Source organism: Oculina patagonica, chromosome 7 (assembly GCF_052425735.1).
Source record: "Oculina patagonica isolate OP01 chromosome 7, crgOcupat, whole genome shotgun sequence".
Taxonomy (NCBI): domain Eukaryota; kingdom Metazoa; phylum Cnidaria; class Anthozoa; order Scleractinia; family Oculinidae; genus Oculina; species Oculina patagonica.
The window spans coordinates 6,971,603-6,995,486 of NC_135764.1; the positions used below are offsets into that span (position 1 = coordinate 6,971,603).

A 23,884-nucleotide genomic window follows, 5' to 3' on the forward strand; every position below is an offset into this window, starting at 1 on the left:
ATGCAGAGTTGACAAGTTTCATGTTCTTTCTACATCAACTGTCAACACCACCCCGACTTCTTCCATAATTTTGATTGCTCCGTTTTGTTTATTTACTTGAAACAGAAGCCATCAGAAAGTTGCAAAATGATAAAACTTTGTCAAGCAGGAAGGGCATTATGAAGGAACTTCTAAGGGAAAGCCTTGTGCCAAGTGGCCCATACTGCCGGAGCTTATCCCGGTTTCTGTAGCTTTAAGCGGCTAGGAATATTTCTACTTCCCCCTAAATGGGATGCTAGCCCATGGCAGGATACCCCCCAGAATTATGTCTCCGGTACCCATTTATATGCTTGGGTGGAGAGAGGCACTATGAGAGTAAAGTGTCTTGCCCAGGAACACGACACAGTGACCCCGGCCAGGGCTCGGACACGGACCGCTTGATCCGGAGTCCGTTGCACTAACCCATTAGTTCACCTCACCTCCCATGAAAGGAAAGGAACTTCTTAAAGGTACAAAAAAACACACTCGGTCATTCTCTGACTTGTATGTTACGAAAGCTCTGTTTAGTTTCAGCACTGCATAACTTACACAAGCAGCTAATTTTTTAATTATAAATTATACTATATTAATTAGAACTTGCAACCTCCAGTAAAAAAACATGAAGGAACTGTTAACATAACAGAAAAATTTGACATAAATAATAAATAATGTCAACTACTGATTGTTGTTGATCTGTCTTGCACAGCAGATCAATTGCCAACTGAAGCAATATTACTGCTTAAAAACTCGCCTTTGTCTATTGACTCAAGTCACACTTTTCTGTTTCTCCATGTTAGGCGATGCACACAAGAACATCCGCATTGAGTTGCTACTAACATTTAGCTTCTGCTATTTAGCACTTTTTTCTGTCTTCATTGCCTCTGTTTCAGTAAGGAAAAGCCACCAGCTTTACACCAGTTACTGAAGAGTTCAGTCGTAAAATTGTTGTCCAGATACATTGATTGGATACACTTTTTATGTATTATTATGAATTATTTTGCTATGGTCAAACTACTTTCACACTGATTAACTGAAACATCGCAACAATCTAGTTTCCTCTGCAGTCCTAATTTGTGTTGCCATGCAACTTCCTCTGGTGAAAAGCTTGCGTGACGACCAAACTAAAGATGCAAAGGAGACAAGTGACCACCAGGTCTGGTGTTTACAGTGAAACACACGGGTAATCGGCGGAGATTCGTGACGAGGCGCTAACAGCAACAATGCCCTCAGCACCACCCCCTGCGACATGGACATTGCTGACTGCGCCATTATCGCCAAACTTTGGTACAAGATCAGCCAAAACCTTTCCAGGATTTCCTTTAGCAAAGAACAAGTTTCCAGAGAGTGTTACGGCACCACTGAACACCATGCTGTTGATTTTGACCAGCACAGGAACACCAAGACCAACCACTGTTCCTGTTATTGTGGTATCTTTGCCGCTGCTGCTGACGGCGACTGTAACAGCACTGGCATAAGGGAGCCCTACTGTGTCAACATGGCTGCAGGATACCTTGTATGAAGAAGAAACAAGGATATGAGTGCAAATATCTGTAGATGACACCTACAACACAGCTACAACGTATAAAGCCCAGGGGAGGTATATTTTTGGGTGGTGGTGTGCCAATGGGACATTGAAACCCTTACCCTATATTAGACCATGTTCAGATGATTTTGCAACTTAATACTAGACTCAGACACTGGAAATTCCTTCCCTATCCTGACCTGCCTTTTATAGAACTGTATCCTTTATACTCTCTGACTTCTATAACATATCCCAGACTAAACTACTTGAAAACCATACCCTTCACAGTGGCACATACCTATATAGCTCATACATGGTAAATAATTTGAAATTTGAAATGTCAGTCTAAACTGTTCAAGAGAAATTTTAAGAATTTTATTTTACCTCAAATCCTTTTTCCTTGGCAATGACAGCAGAGTTCACCAAATTGACGTCATTTCCTCCAATAATTCCTGCTGACACAGCTGCAGTGATGTAGCGACCGGCAGACTTCATTTCAGCACCATGTGTTGTCACTGTTACCTTGGTAACCTTTCCTTGTGCAAGGCATGCGGCAACCCTACCAAGTTTATCTCCTAAGCTTAACCAGGGCTGCGCTTGAGGCTGCAGGGCTTCTGTTAAGAATGCAGCGTTGATCTATGATGGAGAGCAAAAAGAAATCTTACAAGTCCTTATCTACCAATTTATTCTCCTGACAAGTTTTCACAGACTTCTTTTTGAATTATGTGTGATTTCAGAAAATATCCATACCCACGATGCGAGATTATGGTACCATAATTGGAAATTCCAAAGGGGGTGGTGGGTCACAAAAGCCAAAATATTTTGAAGGAAAGTAAGAAGCCAATTAAAACTGGATTTTTCACGGGGGTGGGTTGGGGGAGGAAGGCCGGGAAAACCAAATACCTTTTGTGGGGGAGGTACAGATACTTACAGCATGCAAATTCCTTTTGTTAATCCATCTGTGACATGCATATAAGTTCTTGCATCACAATACATGCAACAGCTGGAAGAAGCAATTACTTTCGTGATTACTCACCACACCAAAGAGTGACTTTCCCTGTACAGCATCTACAAACTGTTCAGCAATCTCTTTTGCAACTCTTGTTTGTGCTTCAACTGTGCTGGCACCAAGATGAGGACAGGCTATTACATGTGGATGCTGCACTAACTGTGCTGATACTCCTGAAAGCAAAAATATCATACATTGAATAAATAAAAGATGTAATGAGAGTACTTGACTTGTAAATTCTTGTGCAATTTCGAAGTTGCTCAGTTCATTCTTGTGTGAACCCCTAAGAGTGATAACTCCAAACCGACTGATACTTATTTTTTTGCCGAAATGGGAGAGGCAAATTTTGGGAGACATTCTTTGGGATTAGGCAGAGAAATGATGTAGAAAGAAACTAATTAAAATTGTGTTGTTCCAGAAACTATCCATCCTTTCACATTTAGGGACTATCATTATGTAATTTGGGGTGTATAGATGAAAATTATTACATTTTTAAATTTCTTTTAGAAGCTGCATTTCTGGATACCAAATACTGTTAATGGGGGTAGGGGTTCATAGAATCATGGAAGTGTCTTTACCCATTCACCCCCACCCCTGGTGCAAAGTAATGGTTCATTAACATGCAGCTATCTCTTACTTGCCTAGAGTACAATAACATTGTTTCCTATAAAGCATGCTGCTTTAATTTTTGCTTTAAAACTCTAAAGTTTGTAAGCTAGCTTACCAGTAGGGGGTTCAGTTTCAAACACATCCAGACCTGCTCCACCGCACTGTCCTGACTCCAAGGCCCTCAGAAGTGACGCCTCATCAATAATACCACCACGGGCACAGTTCACGACGTAAACACCCTTTTTACAGAGTGGGAATGTTTTATCACCAAGAAGACCTGTGTAGAAAACACCAAGTGACACACATATTTGACTGATGAATGATCAGCCTAAAAATGCAGTTTGTACAATTCAAATGTCAACTTTCATCCATAGAAGTGATCTGCAATTTTGTTTTAACAATGAGAGGTATTACAGCTGAATTCGTGAACTAGGGTCACAATTACCGGTAGCAAGTTCACTTATGAATTATAATCTGTAAAATGCAGAAACAACACCACATGATAATTATAATTATAATGTTTTTTTGTTTTTTTTTTTTGTTGGGCGGGGAGCTGGGGGTGAAAGTATTACTTGATAGGCAAATGTTGTTTACTTATAAATAGCACACTTAAGGATTTTTTTCACAATTTACTCAAAAGCTAGAAAAAAACAACTTTTAAGTTGTTTCAAATATTAAAATATTTGACTGAAAGAAATAGCAATTTTCCTATATATCTTGCGCACCTTTTGTCTGAGGAATAAGAGGAGTATGTACTGTAATGTAATCAGCTTTTGGCCACAGCTTGTCAAGCTCCATCCATTCAATGTTATACTTTGCAGCTTCATCAGCAGGAACAAGTGGATCAAAACCAATTGTCTACGAAAAAGAACAACAATTGAAAATGAATTTTTCACCCCAGAAGCTTTGATGCCTTAGACCCTGCGAGTATCAGCTTTCAGCAAAGGGACTTTTGAATGTTTGGATAACCAACAAGATTTATGATTGGTCAGTGGTTGTCACTAGAAACTTAGCCAATCACTCATAGCTCTTGAAGCTTATGTGTGCTGCCTGGCATGGAGGGGGGGAAGGGAAAGGGGGGGCTCCCATATTAAAGTGATGGGAATGCTTGTCAGAAAATTTAATGAAATCCCTACAGGAGACCAATCTGGGTATGATCTAAGCTTTTTTGACCTCTAAAAACAGTGCCGTAGCAAGGGGAGGGGCCGGGGGGGTCCGTGCCCCCTCCAGTTTTTTCCCAAAAAGTAAAAACAGACCTGTATAAAATGTTAAAAATAAAACTTTCTCTCCCGAGAGGGTTTGAAACAATAACATTTGTACTTCTTTTCAATTTTTAACGTACGTAGGGTGATGCACAAAAATATCAAACAGCCAAAAACTAAAACAAACCAGAAATCGTGACAATAATGTGAAAAAATGTCTCAAAATGTCTCAAAATTGTCTCAAAAATGTCAAAATTTGCAATAGGCGTAAATCACAAATAGCTCTTGGAGAATGCTGAAAATAGCATTTCCAAGCTTCTAGATTTCAAAATTTTCAAAATTAACTTGTGATTACTACTTATAGATTTAGTAATCTCACCGTCACTCCGTACGACTGCATACGATGAGCTACTTCTCTGCCGATTCTGCCCAATCCAACAATTGCAAGAGTCTTGCCAAGCAATTCACTTCCCATATACTAAAAACAAGCACAAAATAACAATCAACAACTCCCTCGCACAACAAAATAATGTACAGCCATTACCTTGGCGTTTTATGCCTATCCTGGTTCAAAGCTCAAAATTAAAATATATCTTCTCCTTACTACAGTAAAAACCCGCGTATAAGAACCTAGAAATTAAGAACCTCCTGGCAGAAATTTGCTTCCTTAATACCCCAAAAGGTTCTTATATGTGGGGTTAAACTATTTTATTTATAATACAATAACTGTATTTTATCAAAAAGGATGTCTTTAGAGATCAAGAATTGCACAGGGAAGCTAAAAAATGCCAGTAAGTACCCCAAAATATAAGAACCTGTTTTGCCAAACTCTAAAAAAGCAGGTTCTTATACGCGGGTTTTTACTGTAGTTATCATAGTTTCTTTAAACGTTGGATGTAAGAATGTGCTGTTACATCAATCAAGACAATATCTTCGTGTTAAAGTTTTTCTTTGCTGATTTTCCAGCCTCTACAGTGCAACTATGATTTCTCATAACCTCCAAGGGAAACGGAAATTGGTTTGAGAAATCAGGAGTTTAAAAAATTGAGGGTTAATTAGCAGTTATCCCCCATGGGAAAAACATCATAGTGAGATCGGTCTATAGACCCCGGAATTAGCCATGTTCAAAAGAGCAGGGGACTGGATACGAATATTCAATATCGATTGGATTGAAAAACTGGGCCTGTCATCTGAAAGAGCATCCAAAAATTAGTAGCTCAACCAAATTTGAGAGTTATTGGTTTAAACGCAAAGGCATGGAACTCTTTTAAAAATTGTTAAAATAAGAGAGCTTAGTATGGCTGGATGGACAGCTGTCCCTCCAATCCATACTAAGCTCTCTTATTTTAGCAATTTCTAAAAGTGAACCATACCTATGCGTTTGAATCAATAACTCTCAAATTTGGTTGAGTTACTACATTTTGGATGCTCTTTCAGATGACAGGCCCAGTTTTTCAATCCAATCGATATTGAATATTCGTACCCAGTCCCCCACTCGTTTCGAACATGGCTAATTGAAACATTGCTAAGTTTTTAGAACAATTTTATTTCACCGAGTGAAGCAAATGCAAGGGAAACAAATTTTGGTTTCGAGTTGTCAGGAAATCCGAAATATTGAGGGACCGTTCAAGAAGTCTGAATTCCATGGTATTTTAATTAACATTATAGTGATCTTTACTTTTCTCCCCTGTCAGAGATTTGTAGGTGACATCAAATCCCTCAACTTATGGTCAGGATTAAAATATGTTTGGTAAGATGTGGTACAAGGCAAATGAAATTTTACAGTTATAAGGTCAAGGCATACCTTCTTTCTGTCCCATTTTCCTTCTTTCATGGATGCAGCAGCCTGAGGAATATGTCTACCAGGAAAAGTAACATGTCAAAAATACCATAAAAGATCTGTTAAACCCCTGGTGAGGCCTATTTTTCATTGAGACTTTTCTTAAAGTGTATATGACATGAAAAATATTTTCTGCTTATTTGAAAGGCCTTTCGAAATACAGAAGAATGGCGTCTTTCTTTTCGAAATATCTTTTTTCGTTTCAGAGATATTGACGTTTTTGTATTATGCAAATTAAATCAGTGATGACGTCATAAGATTTGACTCTAAAAAATGGTAAAATACTGAATAAACAATATCTCTATAACTATTGAAGCGGTGTTCTTGAAACTTGGCACCAGAAATGTGCATCACTATCGCATATCTACTAGTGCATCTGCCAAATCTTTAGTCTTTTCCCGTTGTTGCAGCATTCTTTGAACATGAGAAAGGAATGGAAAAAATTTTTCTTCTTTCACGTCTGAAAAACTATGCATTTTGCCAGCGCAAAACACCCAAAGCATCTCCTCGAAAGAAATGTGATAATCACGCAACGGTAGATCGCTGCTTGCTTCTTTAGATAGCCTGTTGACAGCTATCAATATTAAATAATTAATGGAAAGAAAAGTTTTTCGCTCATAACTTTGTGTAGAGTCAATATCTTTTAGTCATGCTCTGATTTAATTTGAATCAGAAAGGTCTTAATGAGATCTACCCGAAAATACCAAAATATATTTTTCTTTAAAATGGTCAATAATTTTTTGGGGTACACTGATACCTTAAGGAGGGGGCTGGGCTAATAGAGGGCCATGGGCTTATAAAAAAAAGCATCAGTTAGGGTGAATATCAGTAAAGGAAATAATGTGGACCCCTTGCTGTTAAGGAACACATATTTACTAACAGCAGCAACAAGCTAGTAAATGTGCCAAATAAAAAACACTAAAAGTATAAAGTTGTCTTGTTTACATGTTCATGTTTTGACATGATTTACTTTTTTTGATGGGCCTTTTTGGGGGGGGGGCGGGGATTGATAGAAAAAGGGGGCTATATTATATTTATACCATGCCATAGAAAATACAGATTAGGGGTTTTTTGCGTTTCCCCTTCCTTTTTTTTTTTTTTTTTTTATATATATAAAGGTCTTTTATGATAACATTACACAGGAACAGTCTTGGTCATAAGTTTACTAACCTTGCTAGGGTACTAATGAGTACACAGGTCTGTTCAGCAGCACTGATTGTGTTGCCACCTGGTGTGCTACAAAAAATAGAAAACATAATTTAAATAAGTGCCTTCTAGGATTTTTACCACAAACATTTAGTGAATATATTGTAACTGGATACCACTGCCACACTGAAAGCAATCAGAAATAATTTTGAAACACTTAATTCTAAGAATAAAACAAGGGCTCATGTCATTTGATATAAAAAACTTTTTATGGGCTTATTTTCCAGGAAAGAAGGTATGACCAATTATTTAAAATAAAGTTTTGTTTTTTCTTTCCTTGAAAAACAGTCAGATGCTTTGAAGAGTTCCCACATGACGTCGTCTCACTGGAAGGGCTTCAATTTTGGATATTAAACATTGTGCCATGAAACAAATTCAAATATTTTTAAGAATCCTTTTTTGCCTCCCAAAGGCTATTTTTCCAGACCTGGTGTAAAGAAAATGTTTTTATAATGGTTATGCTCTTAGCTTAACCTTCGTATTTATTTTTTCCTAAAGGATCCCCAAGGAAATCTGCAAAGTTCAAAGTTTCGTGAAATGTCATGTCGTGATGTGACGAAATTTCACACCTCAGTACTTTTACGAAGCCTTCGTGATTTCACACAATCCTGGAAAGTCACACTATTCAAAGTGAATTGACTGGCCCCTCAAATATTCCCCAATCCACTTTTTAACTTGATTTTTTAAGCTTAGACGCCTAAGAAAGACCAAAGGAAGATCGCTGTGTGCGAATATTTTGGCCTAGCTATTTCAACGGCTTTGTACAAAATTTGTACAAACTCCAGGGAAGGTGTGACACGAATTAGTATGGAGCGATGAAAAATCTAAGTTATTTAATTAACCAGGAAACCATGACATGCTTTGTATATTGAAATAAAATATTTAAGAACTATTTAACTTACTTCATTACAATAATTCCTTGCAGAGAAGCGGCCGGGATGTCGATGTTGTCGACGCCTGTGCCTGCTCGACCGATAATTTTGAGATTTTTTCCAGCTTTGATCACATCTGCAGTCACTTTTGTTGCTGATCGAACGATCAGGCCGTCATAATTCTGAAATAAATTAAGATCAGGGCAGTGAGAACTAAAGAAATATCGAAGCAAGACCACAAAATGCGATTCGTTCCACCGACCAACTTCACTTACCGGTATTTCTGCAAGAAGCTCTTCCTTTGTGAGCTTCGTTTTCAAGTCCACGGCGATGCCATTCGCTTCCAGAATCGTTTTACAGCAGCTATCAACGCTGTCGCTTATTAAAACCCGCTTAAGATCCAAAGAAAACGCCATTTTTGGTCCGTTTATGAGGTTCGTTCTCGATCGCCGAGGTAAGCTTAAAAGAAATTTCCACGTGTACACACTTGCCGAATTATGTACTCGCAGCTGCGAGTTGTGATTGGTTAAAAAGAACCGCCATCACGTGCAGGTATTTTCCCGCCATTATACAAACAATTTTCTGATAACGATCGGCGATCGGCACTGGTCTTTGACAGTTATAAAAAAATTCATTGTGTAGCTGGTTTTAAACTGATCACAAATCAACAGAAGACACACTTTAACAAAGCAGATTTGGGAATACGTCCTCTTTTAAAGTGAAAGTTAACTTATGGATCTCTACAGTTGAACAAAGTCCAAAGTTGAGAAAGTATTTTGCAATCTCAGTATCGGGCTTGAGAACAATGACCTGTTGTCGAGGTCTCTTTGGGGGGCCTGACCGAAGGATGTTTCCCTGGAACTGCAAGCGCCTAGCGAGCCCCCCAGGGGTCTAAGGAAAACATGGAAAGTAAAACTGGGAACACAGGAACTAAAGCATATTTTAGGGAACAGGGAACACAAAAATCGAAGAAAAACCTTTAAATTTTGTTGGGAACAAGGGAATGCCATCTTGGGAGGCCCTTCCTAGCCCTTCTTAGATCCCTTACTTTCCCGACCCATCTCAGTCCAACTAAGTTATAGGGCGCCAGGACTCAAGCTAAAACAAACCAAGGAGGGAAGAAGATTTAATACGTTTAATAGTTAACTGAGGGTCCTACGGTCAAATTATTGATTTCACAGCATGTCTCACACATTGTTGCGGTGGGAACAGGGTAAAAATTTAAAAAAATATACCCTGACTCACTATTTCTGTATTAAACACTCATAAACCAAATCAAGTGAAGTGAACTTTTAGTCTTTTTTTTATTCTTTAAAATTTTTACATTAAGTAATAAATTTCTACCGTCTATAATTTGTTTACAAATAAAACGTCATACAAGTGAAGAGAACTTTTTAGTCTTATTTTTATTTTTTAATTCTTACATTAAGTAATAAATTTCTTTTCGTCTATAAAACATCATACAATTATTTTTTCAAGATGGTATTCTTTTTTCCAGAATATATCTGTATACAATTTTTAGTATAAAAATGTAACCACATAAATACAAGTTAAAAATCAAACCTAGTTTAAAACAGGTTCATTAGGCATAAAATAACTTTGGTCTATGTCAGTTGATTGGATTATTTTAGATTAATGTGATGGATGAGACCAATGGGTCGATCGTGAAATAGCAAAAAATTGCATACAAAGATATGTTACCATCTACGATATATAATTTCTCTTTTTTTTTTATCTTGTAAATTTGTTTGAATCTCCCAGGAAAATCAGGGACTGGTGCAAATTTGGTAACAAAAAAATATTAAATAATTATTTGGGCTCACTTAATAGCCTGATTACAAACAAAGTTCTTTTTTGAATGTCCAATCCTCCTCCCGCTCAATAGACATCTGATATTTAGCCCCAAAAATTCCACACTGAATACATAGTTCCACAGAGATCTCAGAGTGCCGTGTCTGATTGGGTGGTAAAAAATACACAAAACAGAAAACCAAGAAACAACCGAATGAGAAACAGTACACATGTACAGATCTCTGGAGGGTATGACACCTACTAAAAGAAGCCATTAGAGCAACCCTCAAAGTTTATTTTTTTCCTTAGTGGCCACTTTGCCACCAGTTGCCCCCCCCGCCACTCACTGGTCAAGTTTGGTTGCCAGTTAAAAATTTTAGTTGCTAAATTAAGCTCACACTTTCAATCCTTCTTCTCAATTTTAGTCGCCTGAGGCTTGCGACTTCCGTTCCAATTTAGTCACCAGCACCAAAATTCTAGTCGCCATGGCGACTAAAATGGACTTAACTTGGAGGGTTGTAGAGCTGTTGCATCTCCCAAGCTCCAAAGGAAGAAGTAGTATTTAGCACTCTTGTTATTATTCCCAGAGATAAGCCTGAATAGCACTTTGGTAAACTAAGAATCATACTGGTTAGACAGAATAGCTCTAGTACTCAATAAAATAACATAATGTAAGTAATACTCTAGTAATAGTATAACACATTGTACTTAAAAATTTGATAAACTGGCAGCCAATGCACTGATGATGCTGTTTGGACCTGGTTCAACTTCTGTTCAGTTAGGTACTTATTATAATATCATCTTTTTTCCCCTTCTTTTACTTCAAATACAACAGAAATTAAGCTAAGTGTGGGAGACGCTGTCCCTAAATTATGGCATGTACCTACTTTATCACATGAAATGTTTTGGGTTAAAATTCGGATATCTCTCAACTTAAAAAAAGAGATTCAGCATGCAAAAAGAGACTGAGGCTATTGTCATAATCATTATAATAATCATGTCTTTTATATTGACTCATATGAGCTCCGTTTTCTAGAACAAATGTTCTTGCAGCATTGATATGAAAAGACTGCGCCATCCTGCAATGGAAGAGAAATATAATGTGGGTCTAACTGCGTTCTGAGAACTTCATAAAATAAACCCCTCAGGTATTTCCCTGCAAACAAAATGCTGTCTGACATTTGCAGAATGCAGACAAGTTTGCAGACTTTCACTCTGGTTAGCCTACTATTCACTCCGGTAAGAGGGTAGCAAAGGGTGGGTCGTGATCCCGTTGTTGAGAACTTTGCCCCGTTCACTAGGGTTTTCAGGTCAACGAACTAACTAAGACAATCAGTAGAGTCGATTGCGTTTAATCACTTGGCTCACTTTTAATCGTATTCACTCGTTACAACAGTTGTGCAAGAGCTACTCTAAAACATGGAAAAGAGGACGCTTGATTTTATGCTAGTACATTAAATATGATTGGTTGTTGCTAGGCGATAATCAGAAAAAGTCAATCAATTCTACTAGTAAAAGTGTTCATTGTCTCATGAAGTCTAGACCTACTTTTAACATCTGTCACTGTACTGTCACGGAACATGAAGTCTCCGACACCGTTTCACGCACAAATTTTAAACAAATTCACGTGTCACATTAACTTGAAACAGCAGAATTCACTAATCACATGTCTTTTTAAGCTATTTTCACTCATCATGGTCTAACTTTTGCCCTATTTTCATGCGTCACAATCAAATTTTCGCAATTTTCATGTGTCATGCATAAACCCTTTGCTACCCTCCGGTAATAGCCTGAATGGCACTTCAAATGGTTTCCTGTTTACGTTTAGCTCTCAAAAATGGTTATGCTAACACGATATATTCTCTTAGTCTGCAGTCAGCAGTCTGTAAATGTCAGACACTGCAATCAAAACACAGCATGGGTGCTTTGAAAGCTGTCATTTTAACTTAGCATCAAAAGGACAGCATTCCTCACAAATTTTACAATGAAGACATACATTGTACTAGGTTCAGCGGAAATTTTCAAGATCTGGGTTAATGAACAAAAGAGCTGTACTTATTTCAGTTATTATCAATATCTCTTTCCAATTCATTGTTTATTACATCCCGAAATTTGGCACCCTCGACGAAGAACATGTTCAGATAGTCTGGCTCGTCTTATTTAATGGTTTACCTTTTTAAAAGTCATGCAATAAGCCACTTAACCAGTCCACTCTATTTTGGATGGAGCATTTTTTACATGATTGTACATATGGTGTGTTTTCACCCCAGGGGGGTACTCCGGCTTGTAAATGACGGGGATGATCGAATGGAGGCAAAACTCAGGACCCAAAAAAATCCCTTGCCAAAAAATAACCCCCCAAAAAAATCCCTTGTCAAATTACCCCTAAATTGCCAGGAGGGGCAGTAATCTAACGCAAAGAAAACCATAAAAATTGAATGCTCGTGTTTGTTTATTCATCATACCATAAAAACGCCAAGGCCGTGCCAGGGCACTTTAGTTCGTTTTTTAAAACCAAAAAAATCCCCTATATTAATCAAGTCAGCCAAAAAATTACTTGCCAGATTTTCCAACCCAAAAAAATCCCGTAATCGAAAATTTCAAACCCAAAAAAATCCTTCAATCATCCCCGTCATTTACAAGTCGGAGTACCCCCCCTGGGGTTTTCACAAGAGATCTAATTTAGGGGGTTGCTTAACAGAACATTGGAATTTACTGGATTGGTTACACTATCTACACTGTACATGTATGGCTGCATTAGACAACTTACAACTTCTCAACATAATATATGTACACACCTTTACAAGTAAAGGAAAGTCAGCCCAAAAGCTAACATTAGGAATAACTTCTTTTCCAGTAGCTCCTTTATGAAACTTATTGAAAAGAATTCCAGCTACAAGGTACACAACTAGCAAGGAAATAAAACTGCAAAAAAAAAAAATTAATTATATATTTGTTTTTATGATAATTAAACACAAGTATTATTTGGCAACTTGACTTGAAAAATACGTATCATTAACCAAGCAGGAGGGCCGTACTGAAAAAATATTGCCCTGAGGCCTCAACAGTCTGGACCACACATAGCAGGGTTTATACAGAAAAGACTGAGGGCCAAGAATTCCCCAACAGTCCTAACGTTGCGTTTCACAAACCAATAAAAAGTATGAAAGGGTTTTTCAGGCAAACCAAGTTCATGTTTTTGCTTTTGTAAGAGCCAATACAGTTAATTCTCTTTAAGATGGACACCGTCGAGACCAGCTCCAACTGTCTGTCTTAGGGAAATGAATAAAAAATGGCACAGATGGGACCAACACCAGGTGTCTGTCTCAAAGAGGTGTTCGTCTTATACAGGTGTCTGTTAAGAGAGAGTTGACTTTATCATCAGTATGAAATGTTTTCCGATTAAATCTCAGAGATTTCTTGAGCTGAGGTAAAATTAGCACAAGACGGCAGATACTGTTCAGTTAGTCTCTTAAGACTAGTTAAAGTTCATGCTGTCAGTCAAATGAACATTCCACTCACACTATAATTAGGATGCTTCCTGTGCTCAACCCAGATTTTACTGGACAAGCATACTTGGAACGTAGAGTCAATGGCTGAAAACAAAGAAATTTAAAAATTTATTAGGCTATGTTGTAGGTTACATTGGTTTTCAGATTGATTAATTAATATAAAAATAATTGATTAATCTTGCTTGTGAAAAAAAATTTCCAGGCAAGTGAATTTAAAATGACTAAATTTTGGTTAGTTTACAGCTTGCGCTTAAAATTAAGGCAAGCTAAAAAATTAATCTTTGCACCCAAAAACTACAATGCAGATTTTCCCAGAATGCAATGGTTATTGCTAAATTGCTATTAATGAGAGGTTAAGAGACATTTTAACCACCTGGGATAGCCTCTTTCGCAGACATTCTTTGGACTCAAAAATGTGACAAGCCCAAAGAACATCTGCGAAGGAGGCTACACTTGGAGGAATGCATGGTAAAAGTCTCTTTGGGGCTTTGTGCTTGTTGCAAAAATACTTGTCTGAATGTTTGTTAAAGGGTCCCTCTCAACTCGTTTCCACTGCAGCTGTTTGCTATTGGTATAAACTGGGAAACTCTTAAAGTATATTTTATCATACTGCGCAAGAGCTGGGCATGAGAGATTTTGCAATGTTGATCACTTTAATGCTTGGGCAGCAAGCACAGAAAACCTTTTAAAGTATACAAAGGAAAGCCAAAATTTTACATTTTAAATCCTTGAGCACAACCACGGTGAATAAATGGTTCTTCGCAACAAATATTTTGTTATTTTAGATTTAAGATCACTGGTGAGAGGGATTTCAATTCTGGAAACAAATCTCCTTCACAGTTTATCGTATTTCCAATACAGCTCTTACATACATTTTTTTAAGCAAATGCGAACGATTGCCAACACTGACTAGAAATACAACTTCTCAGTCTCACTTGCAAGAACCTATTAATTTTTTGCAGGCACTTAAAATTGCAACCAATTGCTTCTGAGTATGCAATTGAATACATAATGGCTAAGAAGGACTCTTCTTAAAGTCTGAGCCACATCTTCTGACTTCACTGATACTCAGGAAGGACTGCAAAGCTGTGCTCTTGGAATAATTGCAGGGTGCCCGAAGGCTCTTATGTAACAAATCTTGGATACCCAGCTCTTAAAAGCTTTTATGATAGCAAAGTTATCTAAGTCGCCCAAAGGCAAAAGTAAGTCGCCTGTGGCACCCGGCCCTGCTAGGGCACAGCCCTGGACTGTCCAGTAGTTTACCTTCAAGAAAGGTTTGACCTTGCAGAACTGGTTGATTTCTTTATGATTGAAATACCTGTCACAGAATAAGTGGATCACCCTGAGGAACTTACCATTTGAAAGAGGTCGTCTTGTTGAATTGGATCAGTGACAGACTCTAATTTGCCCTCTTCGTGCGGGTCACATTGCAAAATAACATCAGTTGATGAGCTGGTGAGAAAAGAAACAGCAATGCAAATGCAAATTAGTAGTTGTAGCTTGGAAGGTAGGTGGGCTGGCAAGTATGTAGGAAGGTAAATAAATTGCATAATTTGGTAAGTTGGTAGGTAGGTAGGTTGGTTAAGGTAGGTGGGTAGGTAGGTAGGAGCGGGGGAAAAGGGATGGCGCAGTGGTGAGGGCACTCGCCTCTCACCAATGTGGCCTGAGTTTGATTCCCGGACCCAGCATTATATGTGGGTTGAGTTCATTGTTGGATCTTGTCCTTGCTTCAAGGGTTCTTTATTCCAATTCAATCAGGAATCTGAGGGCCACATGTTTGTCAGTCGCGAGACTATTAAGAATGCCGGTCGCTAGAATCAACATTGAAGAGGATGGCTTCGATTTCTTTCATACTTTTATGTTAGATAGGCTATACTTAATCACTTATATTCCGATATCCTTTTATTTTAAAGAAAAATGCAAATAACAAAAATCCGTAATCGTATTGAGCGCAAAGACACATTGAGAGCCCGACCCTACCTACACTAAAAACAATAAATAGAAATTAAAAATATCCAACCCAATAGTATTCACCTCCCAATCCTTCCACATTACCTCCCTCTCCTAGACAATCCCCCCCAAGCCTCCGTCCCGCCCTTTTGTCTTCCTTCGCGGGTCCGTCTCGGTCGGTTTTCGTTCGCCGCGTCTTTCCTTTAGCCCGCCCCCCCCCCCGCCTTGTTCCCCCTGTTTTTTTTTTGCTTTGGTCTCCCCGCCTCCCCTTTGGGCCGGTGGCGTACGTCTTTTTTTGATTTGCGCTTTTCGTTCGGTGTTGATTTTTTTGCTGCGCATGTGTTTTTGTTTTTAGCGGTTTTTCTCCTTAGCGGTTCCCCTGCCGCTAGATTGTCTGATTCTTAGAGACCGGCATTCTTAAGTGTAACCCTTGTAAAACTAATAAAGTCGATTATTTTTTTAAATTTCAACTGGTAGGTAGGTTGGCAGGAAGGTAGGTATATATAATTGAAGGGCTCGCTGCAAAAAGGGTGGGAAGTGATTTTGGCTCAAAATGAACATATGACAAAACAACTCGGCATTTCGCATGTGGGCTTGTTTTTATGAATGTGAAACATTGTACTGTATTTCTCCTGGTTTTTGCTTTGTTTTAAAGAAATAACATATGCAAAACGCTTGGCGTTTTTAGAAGTTTCTTTGTTCCATTCAAACAAGGACGCTAACTTAAGATGCCGACTGGAAAAACCTAGTTTTTTGCACATGCTTTTTCTCAGATATGGAGCAAACGACGGTGAAAATAAATTCATTACAATGTTTCACTTATGTAAACAAACCCGCATGTGAATTTTCGAGTTATTTTGGCAATGTTAAGCAAAAATCACTACTGCCCTTTTTGCAGCGAGCCCTTCAATTATGTTTTAATTCAAGCAACCTGAATTAACTCATTTTGCCTAAAAACCTTCAATACAACACAGAAAGAATTAGGAAATTTATATTGTTTCATCCCTAAGTTGAAAATAAAAAAGGGGGTTGGCTGGTAGTGCATTCAGTGTTATAGTCCGTTCACAACACCACGGTAGACTTCAAATATTATTATATGATACGACAAACAGGATGGATAACTGAACATTCCAAGCTTTTTAATACTCCTTTACAATGGTATTATGTACAACACAATCTCGAGACGATAATAATTATCGCTAAGCTAGAGCTCAAGGTATATAATGTCTCAAATGACTAATAAATATTCCAGTAGTTATGTGAAAGGCAAACATGTCGACGCAGTAGCGAAAGGTATCTTTAACACTTAGTATGTTTTTCTTGTCAAACAAAAGCAGCTGAAAGTGCAAAGGAGTTTAATACCTTTGCTAGGTCAGGTAGCATCCTTATTGAGCCACTTATCTGAGACCTGTCTCTTAACTGAACACTCAACCACACCCTAAATTCTGTGCAGCAAAAACAGGGAAAACACTTCATTCACACAGAATGCTTGCTGTGCAGGCTAGTCAAGCGGCGGAATAGAAAAACGGTCCTTAGCAATGACTCTACAATGGAGGTCAAAAATACTTGGGACACTTATGGAGGCGATCTCTTAATCATACCAAATAACCTTTTTGTACGTCAAAAAATGGTTTTGCCACGGTTCTTGTTCATTTCTTAACCCCCCTCCCCCCAAGCAATGTTGACAAACATACATGTATATGGCAGCCCTGATCGTTCATCTGGCCCAGACTTGTGCTAAGTGTCCCAACATCAATGCCCCACATTGTAGGCTAACCTCCATGTAATATATTAATAAATAAATAAAAATGGAAGAAATGTCAAACCTTGACTCTGTTCCCCCAGGGATTGCCTTTCCTTTAAAGGACAAAACACAAGTTCCACTTGTTGAACTATAGCTAAAATCTGCCGTCTCCTGTTCACCAATGTCAGCAAGCACAAATCTAGCCACATTATAGCAAACCTGTCAATCAAATCAGAAAATTATTAAGTGGCACATTCATGTACACATACATACACTTCATTAAAGTGTCAAATCTTCCAGCATGCCTAAAGAGGCCCACTGACCGGGAAACACTAAATGTACAGTTATGGTCTAATATTCCACTGCTTTCCAAGCAGTAGAGATCTAGATTACCATAGCAACAATTTTGGCATTATCTAGAGGCTACAAACAAGGCTGATTTTCTCAAGATCTTAAAGCTGATTTCCAGTCCGTACTGCGCAGACTCGGGATTTGTTTTCATTTTTGTTTTGCATTCGTTGAAACGTTACACTTCGGTGACAGCATACATGAAGTTTTTTAGTCCGCCATTACAGTCCGTTTCGTTCAAGAATTTCCGATGAGCTGAAACGTCGGTTTGAAATAGCGTCAAGGTTCCTCTACTCGTTATTATTTGTTCTGCAAGGATATCTGGCGTTAATTATGAAGAAAAAGGTAAGTTTGTCGCGGAATTTTTAGTTTTGCTTGTAAACATTCCTTCGTGTGGGCTCACATAAACATTGCAGCCGAGATTGCGCAGTACGGACTGGAATTAATCTTTAAGTCAGAAACACTACTGAAATCTTTTTTTTTAAATATTTATAATTAGGGCTGAAAGAATGATACATATATCTCAATACAGGCGCCACAATATGATACATTATTATATTCATCTAACGAGTGGCATAATTAATTTTTTACTAAACTGTGGCTGCAACTCAGTTTTTTCCACCTTGTAGTTGACAACTAATTGGAACTATGCATATGTTTATATTGCATCTTGAAGAATAGGTGATAAGAAGCAAAGCAAGAATTGAACTTTCTTGTTCTTCTGTTTAATAAAAATAATGGCTACAGTTTACAATGTAAAGGGCTTGGGGGTAAGGGGTCATTAAAAACTGTAAAACTTTCAGAACGTTAATGATTATGTTTCACAATACTGCGATATTAATTTTGTTCAAATACTGTATTAATACTGGTATCACGACAAAAAATATCGCAGCTATGGAGTCTAAGTGAAGTGTTGATGGAGTATCAGTCTACTATAAGTGAAGTATCGTGAAGTAATTTAACCCTCCAAGTTAACTTTTTTCCTTAGTGGCCATTTGGCGACTAACTTTTAAGGTTAAGTTGCCAATGGAAAATTTTGGTCGCCAAAATATATAATTATTTGTAATTAACCTACGCACCAAAAAGCTTAAATGAAACAAAATTTTACTATGATTGTTCTCCCAGGAAAGTAACTTAAACAACAGAAATAAAAAGAATATAGACAGCAAACAAAACCCAGAAAATTTGTGATACTTTTTCCCAGTAGGTTTTAATTGCAGGACTAATAATTTGGCGGGCTGGCTGGCTGGCTAGGTTCTCTGTGTAACCACTCTTGGTATGAAACAAGAAGGGACTCTGGTATCTTTTGTTGCACTACTATGTAAAACACAGAAACTCCAATTAGCTCCTGATGCTGGTCATTATCCTCAAGCTTAGCCACAATGTCAGTTAATCAATCTGAAAAAATCTCTAACTCTTTTAGATTAGCTTCTTCAACCGGTGAAAAAAAAAATTCTTCAACCAGTGAAGCCCATAAGATGGCCTCGAGATGACATTGCATCAATTGCTTTACTCCTCTGTATTTCTGGTCAAGTTTAATTTCGCCAAGGCAGTTTGATATTATCTACCGGTAGGTGTGTAGCCCAAGCACTCAACAACTCGAAGAAGTTTGCCAAATGGGGAATTTTTTAATTTTTGGTTTTAGCTGGAACTTTCATCTGATCCACAAATATTTCAAACTGTGCTTTCCAATCATGATAAAAGATTTTGTCTTCGCTGAACACGGTCAATGCGGGTTTTTAATTCCTTCAAACATTTTGTCAACATCTTTCAAATTGAATTCTTTGTCTTCTTAGCTCTCTGTTTCCTCCGAATCAGAGGTCCTCTTGCTATCTTTTTGAGAAGGTTTCTCAGATTTCTTTACTTTGGAACCCGCACATTTTGACAATAATTTGGCTTCCATCTTCAATCGTTCGACCTTGTCTTCTTCTTTGAATCTTAATTTGCGCTGCTTTTTCTTGTAATTTCAATTCTTCTTTCAATCTTTTTTTTCTCTTGTTTCGCCTTTGAAGCAGCTATCTCCACCTTTGCAAGCTTCTCTTCTGCACTGGAGGCTAGCGAACCATCAGATACCTCAAAAGGCTGACTGGGTTAGTCGTTAACATCGCTCAATCAAAAACTGATGGAGATTCATCTGCACGATGTTCTAAGAACTCGTCAATTGTGTTGACGATATCCTTGAATTCGCTGCGTAATTGATCCAACCACTCTTCCGCTTCAACTCACCGATGTACATTATCACCTTGCAAGGCAATAATATCTTGTGTTGTTTGATAAGCGTTTTGGAATGCTTAAGACACACGTTCCTTTATGCATCAAATAGCTGTTCTACTGCCATTCCTGGCAGTGATATTCTTGGCTTTCTTGGTGTTTTTTGTCATCACTCCTTTGAAAGCTGCTCTCCTTTGATGAAGATACTCAATTTGTTGCGATGTCCATGACTGGATGTCATCTGCCTTCTTGATTCCAACAGACATGTTTTCTCCGTCAGCGACTCCGTCTTTGTCGGTCATCCAACATCGACAAACATTAGAGCATTTTAATCTGGCTCGAAGGACCAATTAATTTTGTGTTACAACGACTCCGATTGAGTAAATGAATATCGAAAAAAGGAAACGATACGATGTCTACTATTCGAATGACTAGCAAAAAACTGTTAACTAGCCAAAAACGTCAATACTTAAAGATGAATTCCAGTCCGTACTGCGCAATCTCGGCTGCAATGTTTATGTGAGCCCACATGAAGGAATGTTTACAAGCAAAACTAAAAATTACGCGACAAACTTACCTTTTTCTTCATAATTAACGCCAGATATATAATCCTTGCAGAACAAATAATAACGAGTAGAGGAACCTTGACGCTATTTCAAACCGACGTTTCAGCTCATCGGAAATTCTTGAACGAAACGAACTGTAATGGCGGACTAAAAAACTTCATGTATGCTGTCACCGAAGTGTAACGTTTCAACGAATTCAAAACAAAAACGAAAACAAACCCCGAGTCTGCGCAGTACGGACTGGAAATCAGCTTTAAGTCTCCCAATTTAACATGAATACTAGCATACTAATGAGTAATAACTAGTTAACCCCTATGGGGCCCGGCTGACAAACAAACACACAACGCAACAATTATTAATAATAATAATAATAATAATAATAATAATAATTTTTATTATTATGACGATTACCATTACCATTATTGTTACTATTATTATTATTATTATTATTATTATTATTATTTTAACTATTTTTAATAGTAAACAGGATCTAACTTCCGAACATTATGGTACCATGGCTATGTGTACTGACCATGGTTATGAACAATGCAAAACAACTGTACATGACAGCTTCGGGACGGACAAAGTGTGTAATTCATTAAATATGCATGAACCCCACTCAGGTGGGGTTCGTGCATATTTATGAGCCTAACGACTGGCGTATTCGTGAGAACCGGTTTTCGAAAACCGACTCTAAACTGACTCGATTGCTCAGAAGCGATATATAAGTCTGAATAGAGCTGAAGCTTTCTAGTTTCGAAAAAAGTTGACTGGTAGTTTGGAAGAATGAGGCAACGGCATTCTTCGAAATCACATTGGTTATGATGGCGAAAGAATACAACAAAAGGTTTTGTTTGTTTCACGGGCCGACAAAGCTTCGACATAGCTAGCATGATTTCACAAGGTTTAAAGTTTCCGCTTCTACAAGTTTACGAAGACGTTAAAAACAGCAAAACCTCTATTAATAGTTAATAAAACAATTCACAATTTAGATTGAATCGATGCGCCAGTTTATAATAATATGTTGCAATATTTTTGTGAGCGGAATTTTTTTGTTTGATCCAGCCGGTCCAATTCAGCCGGTCGAATCAACACGCGCCGATCAGATTTTATCTTCCGATCTTTCACTAAAGTCGCAGCAAGAATTAAATCTCCGCTTAAACAAAGTTTACAAAGCCGTAACAGTGAAAAACTCTGTAGTCAAGGAACGAAAATAATTTTAAAATGATGCACCGAGTATGCTTTTTACATTTTTTGCGAGCGATTGTTTTTTTTTTTGATCTACCGGTAGCGAGTGTCAACACACGCCGACCAGATTTTATCATTCGATGATTCAATAACTTCGCAGCAAGAAGAAAAATCAAAGAAAGTGAAATCAAAACAGGATATTACGAGAGTATAGAGATATTAATCTTTCGTCAGGACCCATGGAATATTGTTGTGTTAGTTATAAAGTTATCGAAACGATTCGCAACGTTTATGAAACGTGAGGCAGAGCGGGACAAAGTTATTTAAAACAGGTTTAAAACTGGATGCTTGCTTGGCAAGTTCCGCATTTAGTTGCTTGGATACCAGGTAGTACAGGGTGTCCCTTGATAATTCTTCAGCTCCATTGCACATGTGTATAAAAATTACTGAATACCTAATGAATTACACCTTTTGTCCGTCCTGAAGTCCTAATGAATAATTCACAGAACTTTGTAAAAATAAACTTACAGCTATGTCTGTGCATGTATTTTTTTGGGTGACTCCTGGTATATCTGCTTGGCTCCACTTGTTACAAGGATTCCAGCTAACTTTTAAATGTAGTTTCTCTCCTCCTTTAACAGTTACATTCTTGAACCTTGAAGACACAAGAAAAACCATATCATTCCAAAGATCCCATGTTTACGCAGTGATGACTGCGATTGTCAAAACTGGACATGACAAATGTTGTCCTTTGTTCCACTTCTGGTGTCATCACCTTTGCCCAATGCAAATAAGTGATTGTAAGGCAACTGTTGACCAGTTACCTCAGTTAGAAAAGTGCCAGACTACCGCGCAGGAGGTCTCGGGTTTGAGTCCTAGACTGGACCAACACTCAGGATCTTAAAATAACTGAGGAGAATATCCTGCCTTTGCAATGACATCTGCAAATGATTAGATATTCTAGTCTTCTCAGATAAGGACGATAAACCATATAGGCCCAGTCAGCAGGGGACATAAAAGAACCCATACACTTATTGTAAAGGGTAGGGCATGGAGTTCCTGGTGTTGTGGTCTGGTCTTTTCCCATTAATTGTACTGTGCGTACTGTTGAAATGCATGGAAGTATTAGCTGTATAAGCTACTCTTCAAATCAAAGGGTAAATAAAAGTGATGTACTATGTATCGTGAATGCATACTTTTTAAAACCTCTACAAAGAAAGAGATCTTTCATGTTTCACTGTGCTGCACTGTGCCTTTCATGCAAAAACTAGTTGTACACAGCCGACTTCCAGGCTAAGTTCTAAGCTCTGTGAGCTTGTTAAATCAAATACAGGTGTACCATAATGATTCGATTTAGCGCCCTCCTTCCAATAAGCGCCCCCTTCCAAATAAGCGCCCCCCTTTGAATGTGTTTTTGTCCATTAGCGCCCCTATTCCAATAAGCGCCCCCATTCTAATAAGCGCCCCAATTTTAATAAGCGCCCCTATTCTAATAAGCGCCCCTATTGTGGATAATTGCCCGTACTGAAGTCATCGGCGTCGAATAGATGAACTCATGAACATTCAGCATACCGTATATGTATGTATTTACTGCTAAAACGAACAATACTTTTTCAAGTAACTGAACTTCTAAAAATTTGTTACTGTTACAGTTCCTGTTATTGTTAGTTTATATTTTTAATATTTATGAAAGTTTTGTTTCGAACATTTTGTTGTTTCTTAAAAAAATAAATAAGCGCCCTGTCCCGAACTATCATGCTATGATTTGATTAAAGGAAATGTGCGAAACAGGATTTCAGGTTTAAGGCACTCGGATGCAATAGAAACTACCGGCATATATACCTGGGCACATCGCTTCCTGTAGCAGCCAAACTCGTCAAATCAATAGTTCCTTCATCAGTCGAGCATTTACACACATCTACTTTGGTGCATTTGCTTAATGTCTGCACCACAGTCGGGGTATAAACAACAATAATGTAAATCCAATAGCAATAGTTTTCCCGCAAGTGTTTAGCAACCATTTTCTTGCACTGGCCTTGTCGATAAGGATGGGCCGATACTCTATACCAAATTTTCGATATATCTATTTTTTTAAATTTTTAAAAATTATCTATATTTTCAAAAAATTTCCCTTTTTTTTTTCTTTTTTTTTTCCCCCCCTTCCCTCCCCCGGCTTTTTTTGTCCTCTTTGCTTTTTAAAAAATATATTTTTTTTAAAAAATTTTTTTTTTTTTTTTTATTTATTTTTTTTTTTTTTTTTTTTTTTTTTCCCCACATTTCTGAAACAAAAAAGAAA

The 23,884-nt window shown here is 37.8% G+C and overlaps 2 protein-coding genes across 2 annotated transcripts; both read right to left on the reverse strand.

Moving 5' to 3' along the window:
* Positions 1-990: 990 nt before the first annotated feature.
* On the reverse strand, positions 991-8,842 carry LOC144661401 (D-3-phosphoglycerate dehydrogenase-like). The gene is made up of 10 exons (XM_078522147.1): positions 8,554-8,842; positions 8,309-8,460; positions 7,371-7,436; positions 6,165-6,219; positions 4,740-4,838; positions 3,884-4,016; positions 3,274-3,435; positions 2,577-2,722; positions 1,925-2,176; positions 991-1,528 (listed from the first exon to the last, which is right to left on the reverse strand). The coding sequence occupies exons 1-10, from the start codon at positions 8,692-8,694 to the stop codon at positions 1,181-1,183; spliced, it is 1,554 nt and encodes a 517-aa protein (XP_078378273.1). The 5' UTR covers positions 8,695-8,842; the 3' UTR covers positions 991-1,180.
* A 557-nt stretch (positions 8,843-9,399) lies between these two features.
* LOC144661424 (uncharacterized) lies at positions 9,400-23,625 on the reverse strand. Its single transcript, XM_078522184.1, has 7 exons — positions 23,431-23,625; positions 22,117-22,243; positions 17,358-17,494; positions 14,937-15,033; positions 13,592-13,665; positions 12,868-12,994; positions 9,400-11,148 (listed from the first exon to the last, which is right to left on the reverse strand). Exons 1-7 carry the CDS (start codon positions 23,607-23,609, stop codon positions 11,074-11,076), a joined length of 816 nt encoding a protein of 271 aa, XP_078378310.1. The 5' UTR covers positions 23,610-23,625; the 3' UTR covers positions 9,400-11,073.
* Between the last annotated feature and the right edge of the window lie 259 nt (positions 23,626-23,884).